The sequence below is a fragment of the Hylaeus volcanicus genome, chromosome 1 (assembly GCF_026283585.1).
Source record: "Hylaeus volcanicus isolate JK05 chromosome 1, UHH_iyHylVolc1.0_haploid, whole genome shotgun sequence".
In the NCBI taxonomy this organism is placed as follows: domain Eukaryota; kingdom Metazoa; phylum Arthropoda; class Insecta; order Hymenoptera; family Colletidae; genus Hylaeus; species Hylaeus volcanicus.
In genome coordinates this window covers 15,106,739-15,123,591 of record NC_071976.1, presented here as the reverse complement: position 1 = coordinate 15,123,591, position 16,853 = coordinate 15,106,739, and the positions used below count along the sequence as shown (strand labels likewise).

General features: G+C 31.8%; 1 protein-coding gene across 1 annotated transcript in view; it reads left to right on the top strand.

Moving 5' to 3' along the window:
• The first annotated feature begins 269 nt into the window (after positions 1 to 269).
• The window catches only part of LOC128880803 (uncharacterized), a 154,561-nt gene continuing 137,977 nt past the window's right edge, over positions 270 to 16,853 (top strand). Inside the window, exon 1 of the mRNA XM_054131304.1 lies at positions 270 to 884. Within this exon, the coding sequence (XP_053987279.1) occupies positions 845 to 884 (40 nt within the window). The 5' untranslated portion in view covers positions 270 to 844. The remainder of the gene's footprint in view (positions 885 to 16,853) is intronic.

Sequence of the window (16,853 nt, the reverse complement as noted above, 5' to 3'; positions counted from 1 at the left end):
CTTATTTTCCATAAAGAGTAAATATTTATTGTCTTCGATAAACAAAGAAAAAATTATTCGAGTAATAAATAAGGAAAAATCGACAAAGTTTTACTTGTGAATTCTTCATTCATAAAAAAATGTTTTATCCACTAGGTTGGTACATATGAAATACCGTTTATATAAAAGACATTTTTACCATACAAATCTTTTTTAAAACGTTGTATGTTTAATTAAAATAATTTTAACGTAATTCTGCTTTATTTTCACTCATTTTAAATGCATTTAAAGGCTTCTATTTCATTGCAATACAGTTTTGCATTAATTGTACTTTCAGCGGGTAGAAAATAATAATGAATAATGAAAATGATTACCAAAATAAACTCAAATGTAAGATAAATTACATCATCTACAAACCTATGTAACGCCATATAATTCTCATTATTAGAGAGTTTTATAGAAGCTTAACTAAAGAAAAAAAATAAGAATCTGTTACAATTCTTCAAATAACAGCCAACAAAAATTTGAGTATAAGGAGCATTTTCCTTTTCATCTGTATGACGACGACTGATTCGGGCCAGCAGACAGGTTGGCAGCCCCACGATTACGATGAAAGAACGGTCGCCAAAACTTTCGCCCACGTGTTCAAGTCACCACGCGTTTATTAAATACCTACGCTAGTTGTCGCGCTGCCATCTCGAGAAGGAAGTCTTCCCAGTCTTTCGTCGACGCTTGTCGAACTGCGACGACAATCAACCTTTGACGACGCGATGATGGAACGACCGTTTGGAATTTCGCACGTGGATGTTGACGCTGATAAGGGACGTTTCCGGGATAATCACCGTCGAAGAAAAGTCACGCGGAAATGGACATAATACGGTACCTTTGTTCGCCTCCATGCATCCGTAAGTGTGCGAAAATTTGCGAACCATGCTCTCACATTTCCAGGCTTCCGTCGAACGTTCGAATCGTCGACGAAGAGTGGAGGGAATAGTGAGAAAACAATGTATTAATATTACATTATTAGACGCGATAAGAGAAAATGGTGAAATTTCGGAGAGCAGTTTATTAATTGAGAATGAAAGGAAGGAAAAGGAAGCCGATGGAAAGTGTGATACTTTTTATTGATTTTGTGGGGTCAGTCTCATTTGTCATTCGTACCCCCTATGTCTATTAAAGAAATTTATTTAATTTAAACGATAGGTGTAATGTTTTTAAATAAATCTTTCATTATAAATATGTTCATGAATAAAATTTACACATGTACATGCTTATGATGAGAACTTTATTTGGAAGCATTAAAACTATCATTTAAATTAGATAATTTTGTGTAATAGACATGAGACGAACGACTTATGAGATTGACTGTGTATCATTGATGTAAGAAGAAATAAATAAAAGTTCGAAAAAATGAGATGCTCGACAAACAAATAACTGTGAATAGATTGAAATTAAAGACGTATATACAACAAAACTTAATAAGTAATACAAAATTAAACTACTAGTATCATACTTTCATAAAAAGTTACCATAATCGATTCATAAAAATGATAACATTTCCATGTAAACAATAGCTCAACATTATAATGGGTTTTACAAAAAGGAATAATTAGAATTTTATTTTTTAATAAAACATAAATGGTATGGAGTACATTCGATTTTCTTATTTTAGATGATAATATCTACGCCTAATTACAATCAAATGAGAAATATGATGATCCATCCATCAACTCTTAACGTATACTTATTGTACTGCTATATTTTTCAATATGTTTCAATATAAATATCTCATGCTGATATATCTTTGAAATTCAATAATAAAAGGCAAATTGATTTATGAATATAACGAGTCCTGTGTTTCAATACTTATCACCAAAAATTAAGACAAAAGCATTGTTAACGATTAAGTAACTTTAAAAAAGGCTTCGACATGCATGATTCAAATGACTGACTTAATAATTCCATTATTAAAAAAAAAAAAACAAGATTCTTAAGCCAGTATAAAAAATTCCTTTACTTTTTAACCTGTGCACAGCTTGTTTTTTATTTCTTGTGAATACTTGGTAATAAAGTGGTGTCTGCGATGATACCGTATGCATACTTGTTCCGAGTGCATCGCTTCCGCGATCATCTTGTGCCAAGTGTCACTGATATCGACAGTAACGGGTGACCAACGGGGAACAAATTGACATGCGGCTAGTTGCCCCGCATAACTGTGGCTCTGAGACCGCAGCATTCTTCCAACGGATTATCATTATCGGCCTTCGCGATACTCAATGAATATCCAATGACTCGACGTTACGTGGCAGCCCCCAAGTGGTACCCACGCAACTATCTGCTCGCGATCGTCTCGGATCGTTTCGTCGATCGTTCTGATCCAAACGATGAAGATTACTGTTCGACTAATCATGTCGCGATCACGCTTACCGCATGCATACGCCTCTGAGAAAGAAACGTTATAAAGGGTAGTCAGAAAGGGACTTTTGGATTCTGTTTTATAATCAAATATATCAAACTGTTTCACTTTAAATGAAAGTTTATATGTTGTTAGGTTGTAAGTTTTATTTAAGCGTAAAATTATATTCTCCGCCGTCGACAGTTAAGGGTAATTCTGGTCGACCCTATCATAAATGCGCGTTCCCAAAATGTAAGCGCTTAGGTTTTACTACATTTAGCGAGCAGATTTCGCACGGTCATTTTTACCGTTTTCCGCTAGCCTTTTACAAACAATAGAGTTATCGTTTTCCTCCTCAGCCGACGTCTCCTTCTGTAACCGAATATTTCAACCAATCACAAACAAATTTTCATTTCCACCCGATCATTTTTCCCACCACCTTCGAGTCCTCGAGGGTGGCATTTTTCAAAGCAAGATCAGATACAAATCTACCGTCATAAGCGTAGCATGTCATAGCAGACACCTATATTTTCAATAAAACGAATAGTTAAGTTTCTATCAGTGTATCCTTATTTTTTTTTTATAAAGATCATTGAGATCGATAGTACGTGTACCACTTCGGTAACGCCCGCGAGGAGTGCACGTACGTAACATATGTTTTCAATTAACCCATTTATTGACAACTACGAGATGTATTCTTATAGTTCAAAATGATTCCAATTACTCGAGGGATAAGTATATGTGTAGCCTTTTGAGTCACGAATTACTGCCGAAGAAGATCGTAAATTTTTTTTTTAAAACAACAAATTTAATATCACTTTTTGTTATCAAAACAATAACCTAGATTACACATTTGTGTTAAATCACGTCTGCCTAGCTAGCTTCCCTATTTAAATAAAATTTCAGGAAAAAATTCCATAATAATGCACTATTTATGCGCTCTTCAAATTCGTGAGAAAAAAATTTTGCGCTCGCTCCGTTTAATGCAAAAAAATTTATTTGAATGGGAGGGCTGATTAGGCTGCCAGTAAGCTCCCCCACATATTAATGATAAGCAATATTGACAGGAAAACGTGCAGAATTTATGCGCTAATTATGCGCTATCGTATAAGAACAATTTCGATTTTTGCGCTTCATCCCCTAAGGGACTTCCCTCTTGGTGCAAATGCAAGTTTTGTCTCCTAACTTGCTCATATTACTAACTAAACAGTTTATTATAAAAGAGAACAGTGCTTTCATGTACTATATGATATACGTTATATTTTCAATAAGCAATATTCGATTAATAAAAATTCATATTTGCATAGATACAAAAAAAAGACAGTCGCTAATAATCAATGGTTGATGCGGCGTTAAATATGTAAGGAGAAAAAAAGAATTGAAATTTAAATGAAAGTACGTCTTGTTTTCTAAACAGTATAACATGTAACGTATGATTGAGATTTTATATATTCTTACATTTGTGTACGTAGATTTCCCCGTATTTTTTATTTGCCATAAGCGCAAAAACACCCTCAGTTTACTTATAACTAATCACACAACATTCAAAGAAATTAATTTGTTTTTAAATCGATACACTCCATCCATCATTGACAAAACCATATACGCGCATCAAATCATGTGAAAATAAATGTTCCACGTGATCAATATACTTTTGGTAAATTGGCATCGAAAAGTCAACGGATGATTAAACGAACTAAAATTAAATTGCTGTATATGGTCCAATTAATATTTACTTTTGAACACATTCTCAAAGAACGAAAAGCATTAAGAGCCGAGTTTAGATTTAAAAAATATTTCATTCGAGAATATTGAAAATAAAAATGATCGTAGTTGAAAAAGTGATACACGCAAGAGTTGCAAATTTGCTTTTTTGTAATGTATCACTTTGATATAAGGGTAATTTAAGAACTTCAATTTTGAAGTGTACTACATAACACTTGGCACGAAATGATTACGGAAGCAATTCACTCGAGATAAGTATACGACGTCATCGCAGAAGCCAGCGATTCTATTACGAAACGTTCGCGAAACGTATAAAGCAGAATCTTATATGCGTTGCGAAAATATTTATTGAAAATTCACTGAAATGGGTATGAACAAATTTCAAATAAGAATCCACGTAGAATGTAGACATTATTCGTCGCTTAATGCATCTGTCTACTGCAGATAAAATGTTAAAATACATCAATTTCAAAGTATGTTGCACTTCGCGTACAACATAATTGTGAAATGTATGTGTACTGTGATATTATAATTTTTCCAATGCCACAGATTATTCGAGTTGAACTTTGAGATCAGTATTAAAATAAAATACTTACATATCGTAACAAGGTGAAATTGAAAATGCCAGTTGAAATGCTGCTTAGAGGTCTCAGTTCAGAAAAATAGATCATATATCAGGAAATGAAAAAAATGCTACATATCTAACACGGTAATATTTGTGTTGAATTAGACATCTATTAAACTAATATAATAAGAGTGCCTTTCAGAAGATACCTGCTAAAACCAATGTATTGTAATATTTTATAGTGTTAAATCTATTCCAGTGATATGCTGATTTTGCTTAATTTTGTAAAGTGTTTTGTTTCGTAAACAACGATATATAATAATTAACTTTGAAGCTAATTTTTTTGTCAATCATAATTAAAAGAAATATAATCATCGAAGTGACTTCCAGTATCTTGATTCATTCTTCTGTGATTATGTTTTCTGCAAGGATCTATAACATATAATACATGATGTTGACTACACTTTATTACAATAATTATATATATGAAATATATAATGCATAATACATACATTATATTAAGTTGTCCCAAAAGTCACTTCGCAACAATTCACTTCGCTCGATTACTATTACAGCATCAATGTCTAAGAAATTAGATTGTCTATTTATATAAATACTGCCACAGAAAATAATTGAATGCAACTAACGAAAGAAACTTTTAGGACAACCAAATATATAACATTGCTAGTTCTAATTAGTAGATGTTGGATTATCAATACGTTTAAAGAAGAATGAACTTATTGTTCTTTGTCAAAATTGAATCGGCGTTCTCCGAAGTGTTTCACTTCTACGTATCGCCGTCGATACTTTGTTTCAACAATCGAACTGTGGCGACGTGAAACATAAACACTCGGGAGAGATGAGAGAACCCTGATTTCCTTCTAGGGTCGTAGTTTTAGTTAGTTGAGCATGAGATTTCATAACGTGAAGAACTCTCTAGCCGTTGTGAGAAATAAAATCTATTTCTTTTAATATAAAGCAGATTAATTATTTCGGTCTCCCCTATCCGATAGTAGTGTCGGAACTACTTTCAAAGATGTTTATTTTTCGACTCGAACAATCCATCTGACTCGTTCCTTTTCGGCGCCCGTTCACGTATCCTCAAACGCACACATTCTCACACCTATCACTCTGTACATTAGCTAATCATTCACGCTTGTCACCTGTCGCTCGATCTCGTTCGTTCACATTCATTCGGCGCGCATTTCGCACTCATTTCAACATTCACTCGCTACAGTAGATTTTCATTTTTTTAACTACAACTTGTTCAATGTTGTTTGTAAAACAAAACACTTAACGAACATGAAACATATTATAAGTGTTGGATATTTATTTGGTAAATAAATACAACAGAGTTTCGAGCTAAGCATGTATTTAATAGAATAATATGTATGAAGATATGTATGAAGAACAGAACCGCTGTTCTTCATTTAGGGGTTTTCTGTCAACTGATGAAGACGGTCAGGGGGTGGAACAAACCGTGTCCTCCTCAGGCAAAACCGACCCCCGCTAAGGAGGGGACTACGGGACAGGGTGTCTACGTACAAGTTCAGACATACGCAGGGTGTCAATTCTACAACAAATTTTCAACAAAAAATTACTTTTAGACATTTTCTTTGTGTCGCCTTATTCTTGAGAATTTCCACTTTTAATATTTTTTATGCGTTTGCGACTTGACACTTTTTAAACGGCCATAACTCCACCAAATTACAGTGCAAACTTAAAACTAAGTATACCATTCAAAAGAGCGGTAAATTTCACATTTCCCTAATGCCAAACTAAAATTTATGACGTAAATTTAACAAGTGAAAAATTAGGTCAAACTTTACATTTGAAAATTAAATAAAATTTGACTTTTTCTGTATTCGTTTTTCGGTTTCAAGGACATAGTTGTTTGGCGGGTATTCTTCGGGAAAATCTTCCTCGAAGTTTCAGCTTTTGAATGGTATTGTCAAAAAAAATTGTACGGTGGTATTTTCGAGAGAAAATGACGTTTAAATGCAGAAATGCGTGGGTTTTTAGGTGAAAATCGATATTTTTCAACAAAAATCGACTTGTCACTTTAAAATTAACTTGACTATTTTTTAGTGACACTCCCGAGCCTCCCCAATTAGGAAAAAAACCAATTTTTTGACACCTCAAGCATCTCCCAACCGTGTGTAGAGCCTCAGTACGAGGTGAATAATAATTGTTTTTGAACTATGTATCCATAGAATTTTCGTTCTTAGAGATTATTTAATCAAAATCAACCTCGGCGTACCGGTAAATGATATGGAGATTGGAACACGATCGATTTCACAAAGCAAAAAATCGATGTTTTCGGCACAGGAGATCGGATAAAGGAGTCTAAATTTGAAAAAAATAATTTATTGAAAAAAAAAAGCAAAGCCTTGAGGTATAAACAAACCAGTTTTGTTCCTAATTGGGGAGACTCGGGAGTGTCACCAAAAAATTCATCAAACCCGATGTCAAGCTAATTTTAAAGTGACAAGTCGATTTTTGTTTTAAAATGTCGATTTTCTCCTAAAAACCCACACGTTTTCTGCATTCACTAGTCATTTTCTCCCTAAAATACCAGCGTACAGTTTGTTTTGACAATACCATTCGAAAGCTGAGACTTCGAGGAATGTTTTTCCCAACGAGTGCCCGCCAAACAACTGTGTATTTAAAACCGGAAAACGGATAGAGAAAAAGTCAAACTTTTTGAAATTTTCACAATGTAAAGTTTGACCTAATTTTTCACTTGTTAAATCTACGTAATAAATTTTAGTTTAGCATCAGGAGAGTGGTAAATTTAACGCTCTTTCGAATGGTGTACTTACTTTTAAGTTTGCACTATAATTTAGTGGAGTTATGGCCGTTTAAAGAGTGTCAAGTCGAAAACACAGAAAAAATATTAAAAGTGAAAATACTCGAGAATAAGCCGACACAAAGAAAGTGTCTAAGAGTAATTTTTTGTTGGAAACTTGTTGTAGAATTGATACTCTGCGTATGTCCGGACTTATACGTAGATACCCTGTATACATATATTTACATCAGTTTTGAATTGTAGTTAAAGAATAAGGATTCAATTCTACTTTGGAGAGTCCACGAAGAATCTTCCTTTATTGATGAAGAAGAAAGGAGAAGAGGATGATGAATGTTTGAATCACTTTGCTCCAATAGTTATCCTATTATAAGTACAACCTGGGAGACCTTTTTCCGTAGAAACATCTGTTCAAGCTATTGAACATTTTACGAATCTTCCAAATTCGATTCACATTCTTAGCGTTCACAGTGTTAAGGCACACGCATAGTTGAAAGCGGATATGTTATACACGGCTCAGCGAGATTCTTCATTCCGAGTATCGTAAAGCTTGAAACTTACGCTTCCCTCGTGCCGAGGCAGCATATTTCGTCACGAGGTAAAAGCTACGGCCTGCAAAGGTGTCACCAGCACCGTTATGCGACCAGACAGCTTTACGATGTTGGAGCAAAAGGCAGTCCAATCTACTCAAGGGTCGTTAACGCAACCAAAGCGACAGGGTCAAAAGTATTTCGTTAGGTGCTTTGAAAGGCGTCGAGGAAACCCTCCTTCGATCATCGAATCGATTTATGTTGCAACGTTTATTTGCCTAACACTCGTCGCATAGCCTGTTCCTAACGAACGACTTAATTCATTGGAAATTAGTTAGTTTCGATTCGAGTTTTGCGAACTTTACGTTTGATTCATCAAGAGCTTCGTTTAGTTTATTATTCTTGATTTCCTTGCTAGTAGTAGATATACACTAATTGATTCGCATAAATAAGCCTAACCAGACTAATCAAATTCTTTCTAGGGGAATTAAGAAAAGGAGGAAATAGTGGCTGAAAATACTGTAAATGCAGTAACAATTTTCAATTACATTATGAGTAGACTCTGAATGTTCATGCAAATTTTATTGTTGTATACACAGATGAAGAAGAGAAACGTAAATTAAAGTACATTTCGTCTTCTAAATGTTGCGACGTGTATTTTATTCTTTACATTTTATATATTTGTTCATTTACACACATCCTTGTAACTTATTAGATATTTATACTTGCCATAATTCCATAAGTATCCACAGGTTAGTCATTAATTTTAAAGATACAGTTTGTTAAAAATTGATGAACATTTAGAATTTGTGATGAAATCAACACATTTATTGGACATTTGAGATTATAACATACATATATTTATTGTTTTGTTGAAATTAATTCTAGACTTCTACATTTTGATCCATAGGTTTAGATTCAATTCAGTATTCGTTTGTGTAAAGTGAAATTGCAACCTTCATAACTTAAACTTTAATAATAACTGAATCATACTGAAAAAAAAAATTAATACATGTAGATTGAGAAACTTATGTTTGATGTTGGGCGAAATAATTTATTTCATTTTTTTAATTTCAAAAATAGAATGTAGCGTGACTCACTTGCATAGCTATTACACATATCATTCACAGTTTCAGTATTTCCAATATTTATTTAAGAAATATTTTACATTTTTTGCCGCACTATAATAAATGAATGATTTAAACAGATTCCAAAAATAGTTCAGCGAGTATAAATTTTGAATATGCACGAAATATAACACGTTGAAAATAGAATTTGTAGAGTAAAACTATTCCAAATTAGAAATACGATATTATCTGAAAAAAAGTCATGATTAAAAATGTTTAAAATAAGTCAAGGATTACTGCGTTGTCTAATACCAGAGGTCAGTGAAAGAAATGTTTAAGTGAACTTTTAACTCCACCAGGAGTGGAGGAATGAAATACAGTAATAACGCAGCAGTACGTGTCGTAAACTGTTGCAGGGATTACCGCGGTATTTTTAGTTCCTATTTTACACTCTGTTTTTACACCCCTTCATAATTTTAAACTTTTCTCGTTATACTTCTCCATTAGCTTTTTATTATACTTTCTTACTTTGTCACTGTACTTTTCCTTTTTTACGCAGTGTGTGCTCTGAAACACCCGCAGAAATCTTTTCAGTTACATAATTTTAGGTCTTCCTTAATTCCCTTACAATATGCAACATTCTTTTAGAATAATTCTGTTTTGCTGATCCTCATTTTTCCAATTGAAAATCTTGTGAACAGTGTTAACTTATTAAATATTAAATATTGTTTATTTTTTTAATTCATGTTTATTTTCTATATATTGTTTTCGAAAATGTTGTATTAATATTCTATACCTGTATAATATAGGAAATATCGTTTTTTTTCATAGCAAAAAAATTGGTTAAATAGGATACTGGCACTTGGAAGTAGTTGATAATAATAATAATAATAATAATAAGACACTGATCCAAGTTAATGTAAAAAATGACAGCACTGTAATTTCTATTCTTTTTAGTCAAAAACCATAATGAGGTAGTGTAATTCTACCATAAGGTAGTGTTAGTTCTATTAAGCAAAACCTACGAATATTTCAGACTTGGAAGATTAAGTAAATTATCGCCGAATATAATATTTTCTCATTCACGATATATCATGAAGAACCTTGCAAAAAAATTACAGTATGTTAGGGTTATTAAAAAGTGACAACATACCCATTTATATAGGCCGAATAACCATTCACAGTGTATTTCGTTCAAGTTTTTCCTTTATGTTCCGAAAATCACAGAATATTCAAACAAATTTTTATACCGACAAAAAAATATTCACTGATAAGTGGTTTATGCATTTGTGACAATTCAAAATATGATAAAATCTATAGAAATGTGAACAAAAGCATATATACATAATATATTAGGTGAACCGGAAAATAATGTCGTTTTTGCAATTTTAAATACTTGTTTATCATTCATCAGCTCATTGATTTTTATCGATCTGGCATTGCCAATTTGCACACTAAATGGCAAAAGGCTATTGATAACGGGAGCGATTATACAATTAATAATAAAAAATGGAAATTTATAAAAAATCTGTTTGAATTTAATGTAAAAGAAACGACATTACTTTCCAGTCCACCTAATATCAACAATAATTCAAGTTTCAATTTTTTTTTTCAATATGTGTGAAAATATGAATTTGCATAAACATCCCCAGTCTAATTATTAAACTTCAATAATCACGAATCAACCTTCATAATTGAAGTTTGATGATCTCTCGACTCTTCCACAAAATTCCCCTTTCATCTAAAAGGAAAATCGAACAAGCAAAATTGATTACCAAACAGAGAACTCTGAATTGCAACAATCAGGAATAAATCAACGTGCTGAAAAAAAAGTGAATTCAGCCGGGAGTTGGTCGCTGATTACAAAATTATTGCCACCGCGCGGTAGTCTGTCATCGGCCGAAACTGCTCTGAAATAAACCAGGATACGCGATCGATCTGTCATCGCAACATTTCTCGTCAAACTTCCCGAGAAGCGATGACGTAATCCCCTTAATTGACACAGTTTTTGATACGAGCACGATACGTGTCCCACAGTGGGTCAACGTTCGTTTCTTATTAGCGGCAATTAACACCCGTGCATAAACGTTCACCACTGACGTCAGTGGTGTGCCGTACGCGGAATGATTTACAATGATTCCGTCGACACGATCGCGATAGGATCGAACGAACCGTTTATCTCGAAGAACAGTTTATAGATATTCTACGCGACACTTTTTTCCTCTTCTGTTATTGACTGTTACTCTTGTAAGAAACAATAACTTAATATGTTTACAGCAATGCCGCTCATACATTGTTGACGACACTTTTCAGTAAGGTAGCCAAACAAATTATTTTTATTGTATTAGGTTGTCCCAAAAGTTTCTTTCGTTAGTTGCATTCAATTATTTTCTGTGGCAGTGTTTATATAAATAGACAATCTAATTTCTTAGACATTGATGCTGTAACAGTAATGAAGCAAAATGAATCGTACACAATTCAGTAATGTAACATAAAACATACAATATTGTGTATATATTAATTATTAATAAAACGAAAGAAACTTTTGAGACAACCTAATAAAGTATTCAAGAAAATAACTCTTCTTTTACTCACATATTATTGATGATTACTAGTCTGTGGATTTTATCCATTTATGGTGTAAACCAATATAATAAATACATGCTAAACATAATCAAAAGGTATGTGCACTTATGCAAAATGAAATGTTAATATTATTATAATAATTGTAGAATGTCATCTATATGTGTATGACAGGGCTTTCCATTAAGAAATTTAAAAAATTTATTTTAATAGTGAGGTTCTAATTTAAATAACTTTCTTTTTTCCCTGTTATTATTAGTGATTATTACTCTTTGTAAGACAAAATAGTTTAATACGTTGACTGCCACTGCCACTAAGGAATTAAAAAAATTAATTCCATTGATGAGGTTCTATAGAAAATTAATGTAGATAGTATTCATGAATTTGGTACTTCATTCGTTAATTATTTTCAAAAATAAGTGTGCACTACGACAGACGTTATATTACGTAATTTCCAATTCTCTTGCATTGAAATTTCACCCTTGTAGAAATCTTTACAGCTACTACTCTTTCGGAGTGCAATAATTACTGTTGATAACAAATCACTTAAATAAGCAAAACCCAAGCTGCCTCTTTCTTTTTAGTTTCATGGAACGGATAATACACTTAAATTAAGGGGCGTATTCGAAAAAACATGGTGCTACATACGCTCCCAGCTTAACACATGACCTTTTCCCTCGATTTTTTTTGCGGTTTGATCGCGTAATTGAAAGTGACGTTATCGATGATTGATTATTCATACGGCGAGCGTTCAAGTATACGAAGAAACTGTTTGGATTTCCGTACCATATGCCTCACGGAAATCGACAGTGGAAAAGGAAAGTAAACTTTTTTTCTTGTGCTGATACTGCGCCTCGGCAACCGACGCCGACGTGAAAGTGCTTGATAGAAGCCGTTACTGATAGCCAACGGTAATTAAACGACTTGCTGGTACGCAATGTTCGACATAATAACCACGATAATAGTGATTTATCGCTGCTAAGATACATGTTATTCATATAAACGTTACTTGACGTAACAAAGTGATGAACCTCATTGATTAACCGGTTCTGAACTTGTATACATTGCAAGAACGTGACCTTTAACGCTATTTTTTATTGCAAAATAATTAATTTCCTCAGATAATAAATGTTACACACTTATAATTGATCTTCATTAAAGCGTTTTACGTGATATTTAGTGATTTGCCAAAGTTACACATAGTTTAGCGTTAATGAGAGAAGCATTTACAGATAAATAAAATTTTATTCGAATAATGTGTAATTGATAGAAAGAACGAATAACAATTTATTTATGAATTTTATTGGGTATAAATGTTGCATTTTTGTTTGTTCATTGTGAAACATTATTTCATGTTATAATTGCAATTTTTATTTTTGTTTAACGAAAAAGACATAAACAGGTGTTCCTTTTTTATTTGTTATTCGGAATTTTGTTTAAAGTAATATGTTTATTGTGAAACATGTTATGTTTTATAAGTGAAGTCCCACGTTTTATTTATATGTATAAAACTTTCATTTACAGTTTGGAATATGATAGTTTACGTTTAGATGAATTTTTGTACTAAAAGTGGATCAATGAATACCATTGCATATTGTCAATAAATGTCGCTATGATTATTAAATAATTAAAATACACATTCCTATATTTGTATTATAGATAGTGTTACGTACCCAAGTACATAACATATGTTTCATATTTCTAATATATTTTCTTTCGTTTAGGATAACAATGTTATTATTTATCTTTATTTTACTAGTAAGTATTCGTGATCGTTCTCTTTTCACTGTTTGTCTGTTTTGTTTAAATATAACCAACTTGTGTTCGATTTAAAAAAACATGGTTGTCATTTTTTAAACAAAACAGAAACGATATTGTTCAGATACGAATGGAATTCACCTAATGAATTTGTCGAAAATTCGTTCATATTGCACTCTATTCAGAGCTGGGTAAAATACGTATTTTAAATAATAAACAGTAAATAAATATTTTATTTCGGATCATGCAAGTATTTTTAAAAATAAAATATTTTATTTGTTATAAAGAATGTTTAAGATAGTATTTCAACTAATATTTTATTTATTTAATTTATTATCAGCAGATAAAATATTTTTATTTTACTAAATTATAGTGTAAAGTATATTTATTTTGGTAATTTAAGACGAACGTAGTACTTTTCCTCTGCATTATAAATATACATTCAATGAGCATACATTCATTCAGATGAAGAGCTATGGAAAGTATTTAATTTTATGCTTTATGTTATTAAAACGAAACATATTTTACTTGATGTGTTAGATTATCAAAATAAAATATTTATTTTCATGCCTTAACTATACATTACCAAAATAAATTATTTTATTTTAAGTTTTACTTTATCAAAATAAAATACTTTATTTGCTGAAATTTTATGTCCCATTTGAAATGCTATTTTATTTGAATTCTGAGGAATCTATTATTTAAAATAGTATTTAAAATATTGTCTCTACAAATATTACCCACCTCTGATTCTATTTAATTAATTATTAAAATGAATTTAGTAACTCATAATACTAAACGAAGAATGATTGCATGAAATGGTTTTATTTTCTAAGTTAATTAACTAACATCACTTTCATGATAACAGGATCCTCTGAACCACTTATTAAGTATGCCGATTTATTTTAAACCTGATTAATAACAATTTATATTTGAATCCTTACATATTCTACAAAAAAAAAAGTAATATTCCTGGAGATCAGTTTTTATTAGAAAGTAGAGAAAGGAAGGTATACGAGTGTTCGAGCGCAGCGTGCGCCGTGTGCAGTTGAATTTTTAATTGGAATGCAGGGAAATGAGATAGGAGACACGAGAAGGCGATGCGAATGACAGTTCATTCCTTGTACGCACAGGATGCGGGTTCATACGGGCACATGTATGAATTCGATGGTACAATTAGGTCAAGGCGTTTCATCATATGCCTCAAACGACATCGTGCCCCACATGTTCAACTCAAATTCAGTGAAATGTGACTGTTAGAAATGACTTGTCTCGTTCTCCGTGTTTAATCATTTTTATATTTATAGTTATATACGTTACGTGTTCGTTGCTTTATAGGGTTTTTTGTTTTTACATAATATTAATGACACGAAAAAAGTCATTTGCAAAATCTGTTATAGAAAATAAATTCAACGAATGTTTGTATTACTTTCTTTATAAATAAATTTGTGATACATATTTAAATATATATGTCACATAAGTTTGCTCTATGTTCAGTGTTAATATAATTTATTGCGAATTTCGTTTGAGAGAAATAAATAATATCGTAAGTAATATTATTTTCATATCTAGAATCTAGATCTAGAAAACAAAATCAACGAACATCTAACATACGACATACATTTTTTTTTTTTTTTTTTAATGTTGATGATCCTCAAATTCCTTTATTATGTTTGTGTAGAATAAAACAAACAAGATGAGACAAAATTATGCCCCCGAAAGCACTTTAACTTTGCTTAAGATCTTTTTTTTAAATCAGCCATGCTTCGAAAATATTTAGCTGTCATTCTTGGCGTGTCTCACCCGGTATAACTCTTTGGAACATGTGCACGGACGGCAAATGCGTGATTAACGTAACAGTTAATTGAACAGCTCGAATAGAACATTCTAACTTCGTAATGAAAGTAAGATAGGATACTTCAACATAGGAAGCAATTTAAATTGCGTTTAATTTAGTTTTTTATACATTGAAGAACGACTTAAGGATAACACCAGTCATCATTAGTATGATTAGAAAGTTTCTAATAGTAACTCTTAATGAGTCCCAGAAGGCAAGGCGATTAACTTCAATTTTGTAATTAAATTTTTTTTTCTTTTCTTTCCTTCGCTTTTAAATACTTCTGGAATGAAGGAAACCTGATTCTTTAAACTACTAAGCAGAACGATTATTTCTATGTTTTCTACGTATTTTTCTATGTATTCTTCTATTTAATGACTCATATTTTTTTTCTGCATGATTGTATACAGCACAATTTCTGCACATTTGCATGAAAAACTTCAGGGAAACATGCATTTTTGACAAATTTGCTTTGGAGTACAAAGGTGTAATTTAAGCTCCTTTTGTAGTAGTAGAATAATTTTTCTTGAAGTGATAAGAATATCAAACTCATCATATACTTGTGATTTCATCTTGTATCGTTTTAAAGAACAATCTCACAGTTTCAAACGATTATTTCAAATAATTATAAAATAAAATAATATGTTATTTGATGTAATATTTAAAATAATGTTACTTCAATAGTGACCATGGGAATGAAAAACATTATAAAATCAGATAACGTACTATTTAAAATGATGTTTCAAGTAATACCATTTCAAAAGTGCCCAGGCATCATCTATAGATATTTTCCTGAACTTTGTACTAAAAGTGAAAGTGAGGTGACTAAGTTATTTTGAATGGAGCTATGTGTGATTATCAATATAGCCCTAAAGTGACTCGTGAACAATACAAAAATAGTTAACTAACAACAAAGCACTACGACAAATGAGCCGTTCACTGCACAAATCGATTAACTCCACTTTTTGAAAAATCTTAAATTTAAGTGTCAAAGAACTTTGTATAGTCATGACTAGACCGTGGATCTTTATGCAAAATAAAATCTTCGCGAACGTGCCTACAAAAATTTAACCTAAATAGGAATATATTTTATTCTGCAAATATTATAACATGAACTTTACTTTCGATCTTTTTTATATTCTTGCATATTATGTGCATTTTGCAGGTTTTTGCACATTCAAATTTTCGTATAAATGCATTAAGATCCCCAGTCTAGTCATAACTTTCTATATTTATAATAATTTTCCTGAATAATAAAGATTAACACCATTGAATGACAAAATTTTTGAGGCTATTGAATAATAAATAATTTATTTCAGAGGCCATTTCATCGCATTTCTCAACTCTTGGTTTTATAGAGTTAATCAATTTGTCCAATGAGCGGGTCAAATGTTAAATTGTCTAATCTTCAATAATCTCGAGACAAAATTTTAACTTTGTAGACATTTTCACGAGTCTTAGCCTAGCAGCCAACATGTTAAAAACCACCCTAGTGTCATATACATACACTGATGGACATAATTATACGACACCCCATTTATTTAAAAAAAAAATATGTATAAGCTTATGTATGTAACGTAAATGATGATGAAGACATTAATGTTAGTC